This window comes from Morus notabilis, unplaced genomic scaffold (assembly GCF_000414095.1).
Source record: "Morus notabilis unplaced genomic scaffold, ASM41409v2 Scaffold467, whole genome shotgun sequence".
NCBI lineage: Eukaryota > Viridiplantae > Streptophyta > Magnoliopsida > Rosales > Moraceae > Morus > Morus notabilis.
The window spans coordinates 412,787-419,015 of record NW_010361652.1 but is presented as its reverse complement, the minus strand read 5'-3'; the positions used below and the strand labels follow the sequence as shown (position 1 = coordinate 419,015).

At 34.9% G+C, this 6,229-nt stretch overlaps 1 protein-coding gene across 1 annotated transcript; it reads left to right on the top strand.

Annotated features, from left to right (window-relative positions):
- The first annotated feature begins 3,371 nt into the window (after positions 1–3,371).
- Positions 3,372–5,124, top strand: LOC21408745 (RING-H2 finger protein ATL11). Its single transcript, XM_010100395.2, has one exon. It carries the CDS (start codon positions 3,772–3,774, stop codon positions 5,020–5,022), a length of 1,251 nt encoding a protein of 416 aa, XP_010098697.1. The 5' UTR covers positions 3,372–3,771; the 3' UTR covers positions 5,023–5,124.
- The last annotated feature ends 1,105 nt before the right edge of the window (positions 5,125–6,229 follow it).

Genomic DNA, 6,229 nt, shown 5'->3' with positions numbered 1-6,229 from the left:
ATTCTATGTTGTTTTCCACACTGTTATCGTTTCATTTTCATCGTTTCTTAATGCATGTCGTACTTTTTTTTAGTCCGTTTAAGGTTGATTTTTGTTTGCTTATTTCATGTCGTTTTGAATTTTTTGGTCGTTTTCTCAATTGCTATTCCACATTTTCCATTGTTGTTTCATCTCTTGTGGTCAGCATTATATCGTGTACTTTTTTCTATTAATTACAAAAATTCCTCCCAAACTATAACCCTTATAACATTTTGTCTCCTAATGTTTAAAACATAATATCCATTCTCCCTAAACAATAAAATATTAATAAAAAAGTCAACTCCGTTAAATTTTTAACATAAATAGACATCTAATTAGTTATTTTAGAGGCATTTCGGATTTCCTGTCGCTTTCCATTTATTTGTGATTTAATCTTAGTTGTCGTTTCAGCAAGTATTCGACCGAAACATGGGGCTTTGTATTAATATCACCTATGAACTCTAGTTATTCATCAGTATTAATCATTATGCATAAATTAGACAAATCATTTCTGTAATGGACAATATATATGAATACCAACTCTTTCTAAAAGTGATACAGATGCTATTGACCCGCAGGCCCTTCAGGCACAAGTCCTACGGCCCAAATGAAAATTTTTAGCAAGCTGAGTTTTAAAACCCGACAAGTATTAGGTTGGACCGGCACAAATAAGTTTTTGGGGTTCAACACCTCAGTTTGGCAGGGTCGGACTAACGGTGATGTGTCTCGAGTCAGCGTGTTTAACTTGACCTAAACTTACAGATTTATTTTTAAGAAAACCTACCGTAAAACATATGAGTCCTTCATTTAAGTTTTATTTAGTACAACAAAGAAACCAATTAATGATGGTTGCAATATACAATATAGATGCGGTAGACACATAATTCTATTTTTTTTCTTTCCAAATTTGTCCCATGATTCTATTTTCTCTAAAAGAAAATATTTCTCATGAGGCGCATTTGATATGTACCATGTTGTATTCTATTGTACCGTATTTTTAATAATACTGCGAATGTCACCTTTGCTTAAAGGGTATTTTGAGAAATACACTGCTGAGTAATTTGTACTACTCAAATGGTAGTGATCTTTATAGACTTTCATATATATAAATATAAATATAAATATATATATATATATATATATATATATATTGGTGGGGCTTAAATCAACCAAAACGTGTGGGTTTATCCAATTGCTACATATAGGAATTAGAGAATATAGTACATGAAGTTGAAAATAAATGATGCATGATTTTAAATTACACCAAAAGTTGAAATTAGGAATAAAGATTGGGAGGAAGATCATGAATATTAAAAATAATTAATTAAGGAGTGCAAGTCACGAATCACGATAGAACATCTATAAATTAAGCCCATGGTTTCCAAGCCAAAAGGAGTAACTTGTTTTCAGTTATTAATATATCTCAGTTTTTAGAAGTACGATATTCTTTTGTCTTTTGTAGAGATACGAATTTTGAAAAACTAATGTATTATAGGATAATAAACAAATACACTTTCATTGTCACACCTACTTATCGCCAATTCTTTTTGTACAATTTTCAGAGTTGAGCGGTCAAATTTGGCAAAATACACTATGTATGCTTACAAATTATCCAATCAATTTCAGCTGCTTGTGATCATATTGGTCATCAAATTTGTAGAGTCCTTATTATTATATTATTATTTTCTTCCAATATCTGTATGCGCAGTTCATGAGTATTTAGTTATTGCAAAAAAAAAATCCTATTTTTTATAAATCAATCTATTTATCTATTTATATCAATGACAAAGCAAACTTGATTTAGCCGGCAAGATCAACAGCGCCAAGAAGCTTCCTCAACTCATCCTAGTTAATTTGAAGCACCTTTGAGTATGGTAACCATACAAGCCAGGCATCTACTTTTCATTTGTTGATAAGGACGGAAAATTAGATTAATCTCGAAGGGAATAATACTGAATTCAATAAAAAGGACAATTATAACAAGAAAAAAAAAATTATTAGGTTGAACGAGAATGATTATGTATAGAAACTTAAAAATAGGTATAAATTAGAAACGGAAATAAAGATGATAAGATCGAGTATTAATAAAGTATTAATAAAAAACAAGCTAAAATACATTAAAAAAGCTAAAATTAATAGCTCCACCCCCAAATTATTATTATTATTTCCTTCATAAAGGTCCTTCTCACAAGCTAAGTTACCGAGTTAGATATAGGAGCATCTCCAAAGGAACACTCTATTTTTTAGCTAAATTCAAGCTAAAATAACTAAAAAACTATGTTAGCTAGTGAGTTACTCTAACCATACTCTCTATTTTAGCTAAACATAGATTATTTTAATATTTATTAAATTTAATTATAAATAACTTTATTTAATTTAAAAAAAAACCTTTGCATTTATTGGGTATGAAATAATAAAATAATACAAAAAATCAAATAGTTAGTGACTTCTTACTAGCTATATTTAACTAGTGTGAAATAGATTATCTAAAATAGCTAACCATTTAGCTAATAGTTAGAGTGGAGAAAAGCTAAATTCTAGCTAAATTATTATCTATTTTAGCTAAAAACATGAAATAATTAGTATGGTTAGAGTTGTTTTAAATAAGGACTTCAAGGAGTTTCAAATAAATATATCACCACATTTAAAAAAAAATTAAAACTAATAAATATATCACCACACAACCATTCAAATTGTGATCTAGCTATTGCCACATTAACTCTTTGTTTCGTTAGCTAGCCAAAATAGGGAAAAATTCTCACGCTTAACCCTTCATCAGACAAAAGAACTATATATTGAACCACAAAATTGATTACATCTGATTTTATATTCACCTTTTTTTTTTCCTACAAATTGAAAATTTCTCACTCTTCTAATGAAAAGGTTATGAAGTAATAACAGGCATAGACAGATGAGTTCATAAGTGGTTCATTATTGATTAAAGCCTTGAGATGAAAGATTCAATCATGTTCACTACAACCAGTAGATAATAACTTATATATAAAGAGAAATGTAGAAACGAAATGCCATGTAAGAGGCTTAAAAAGGGAATGATCACTTTAGCAATCTACTCCAAGCCATATATTTCTTGAATCAATCACAAATTTATATATCTTTATTATAGGACCGAGGGCTCATAAATTTTACCACAACAAAAAAAAAAAAAAAAACCATTTTACATGAAAATTTATAACAATTGATGATAAAAAAAACAAAATTAGCCGGCATTTACATATATATATATATATATCCACATAACGAACATCTTTCCTTGATAAAATCGCCTTGATTATGTCTAAAACTAAAAACAAAAGTGTTAAAGCCAAATTACCTCAAATTAATAACTTTTTCTGGTCACCAAAGTCCAAAATCGAAATAATCCGGCAAAAATTCTACACGCCGCAACCAATGAAACAAAACACGCCAACCTTTGTTACAGCTTCCGTATCTGGACATTAATACATCCAAAAGTCACATAAAAATTTGGTCCCCTCGTAATTGTCCTCGTCACCAACTCCTTAGTCAACTCCAAAAATCTTTTTCTCCTTCAAAGCTGCTTCATTCACTCTCCCTTGGTCCTTTCCCTGCTCTCAAAAAACTGTTTATTTTCCTCTCCCTTCTCTATTATCCATTCCCCAGTATATATACATGCCCATCTACGACAACTACAGAAAAATCAATGGCCATATGGCCTGAACCACAAACGACAATAATCATTATATATACCCATCTACGACAACTACAGAAATATCAATGGCCATATGGCCTGAACCACAAACGACAATAATCATGAAGAAAGCAACAATCATGATTTTCCTCTTAATCATGATCTCATTGGCGTCGCCGGAAAAAGCAGCCGCACAGATTCTATCACCCCCACCGCCGGATTACAGCCAGGGCCAACCAACAGTGGACTTCAGAATGGCCATAGTCATGGTCCTCCTCGTCAGCGTCTTCTTCATATTGGGCTTCCTCTCCGTCTACACCCGCCAGTGCGCCCAGGACAGGTTCCGGGGCCGGCTTGACCTCGGCTTTGGCCCATCCTCTCCGGGCTGGGCCACAGGCGCCCGTGGGCTTGACCCGGACAACATCGAGACCTTCCCGACTTTCGTCTACAAGACCGTGAAGGGACACAAGATCGGGAAAGGCTCTCTGGAGTGCGCGGTCTGCTTGAACGAGTTCGAGGACAGCGAAACGCTGCGTTTAATCCCCAAGTGCGACCACGTGTTTCATCTTGATTGCATCGACGTCTGGTTGGTTTCTCACGCTACATGCCCCGTCTGTCGCGCTAACCTAATCCCCAAACCCGGCGAGGTTCACCATACTCTGGCTGAAATTCTGCATCCGGTTGACGACCCAGTCCGACCTGATCATGTTTCCGTTAATATTGAAGAACCAAGCAGGCCGGATCGAGAGATGGCGATCAGAGATGAAGAGTCGCCGGAGGTTGGACTGATCGGGGGAGCGAACCGGAACCAGAACCGGCCGTCGCGGTCGCGGTCGACCGGGTTCGGACCGCGGAGATCAAGGTCGACTGGGTGGAGATTGGGTGGGATGTTCCCGCGGTCAAATTCGACCGGCCATTTGATTGGCCGACGGGGAGGGAGTCATGAGCGGTTCCCGCTTAGGTTGCCGGCAGACGTACGAAATCAGCTGGTGAACTCGTCGTTGGAGAGGGCGAAGAGCACTGGCGCGGGGCTTCCGAGGGTAGGGAGCGCAAGGAGGGGATACCGGAGCGGCAGTCGGAAGGACGGGTTTAGTTACTATGAGCGGTTTGAACCAGAGGCGAGGGCCGACCGGTGGGTTTTCTCGGTGGTGCCGCCTTTTGTTTCGCGGACTGGGTCAGTCAGGTCTTCAAAGGATGTGGGCGGTGATGATGTGGTGCCTCGTCCGAAGGCGGCTTCGTCGGAGCATGAAAAGCCACCGTTGGATCGTCCGTTTGTTGGGAAGGACGATGTTGGTGAACGGTCATCGGATCCGCTCCGACCCGATAATCATGTTTGAGGATTGAGATACATTGTTGACTTTTGTTTGGTGTACAAAGTTTTTTTTTTCTTTTCTCTCGTTTTTTTTTTTAATCTTTTACTCTTTTTATTTTTTTAAAGACACGACTCTTTTCCTTTGTGCATTTTATTTCTTTTTTTGGGCGGGATTTTTATTTTGTAGAAAATTACTTGTTTGAAACATGGGAATATGGGATCAGGAATGAAGTGCAATAGGAAAATTATCAGATGCCAATACGGCACATTGTAATACACACACGGGTGCATCCATTGATTTCTTTTATGAAATTTTGTCTTTGTTACATAAATAATTGTGAGTGCAGGCAACTTGTTCTTAGAATCTTTTTATTGTTTAGCATATATATATATATATATATATTTTTTTTTTTTTGGAAAAAAGAGGGTACAGTGTACAGTAGCATATATCATGAATTGTTTCAATTTTGTTAAGTTCTTTAAACGTATACAAAATAATGTATGTATACATTCGTAAATAACCTAATTAATGCGATAAAGTTCCTAATTAAAAGGATAAAGTACTTCCTTTTTTTTTTGTTAATGTCTATATCAGTAATTTTGATTCCATTCTATCAGTGTTTTTTATTTTATTTTTGTTGAAGGAAAACTAACGCTAGGACAAAAAACAAAAATAACTAAAAATATTTGACTGTATTAGGCACTGTTCATTTTACCGATTTGAATTTTATTACAGTAAAAAGTTCTCAGAATTAGTCACATTTAACTTTTTTATTACAGTAAAAAATTATCACATAAAGTCACATCTCAACTCGAATTAATGTCTCTAAAATATCTCTCTCTTGAATTAATTCAGCTACTTAAAACTAGTTAGACCTTTTTCTGGGTCAGGAAAAGAAAATTGTAGAAACTATTGATAGAAGACTATTGGTAAAAGTAACGTTCCTTTTTACAAAATTTTGGGCAAACAGAAAAGAAAAGAAATCGTGATAAACATTTACAAATCGTGCTCTTGAAGCCAAAAGAAAACGAGGAAAAAAGAACAGAAAACGTTTCTTGAAAGATACAAACAATATTCGGTTTTCTTAAAAAAGAAGAAAAAAAGAAAAAAAATTTACAATCAGCAGACAGTTTAAAAACTGTCAATCACAATCAGCAGATATTCAACCTTATCGGTTGTCTACTTATTTCCAAGTTCATTATAATTCATAAACGTTTCATAAAGTCAAAAG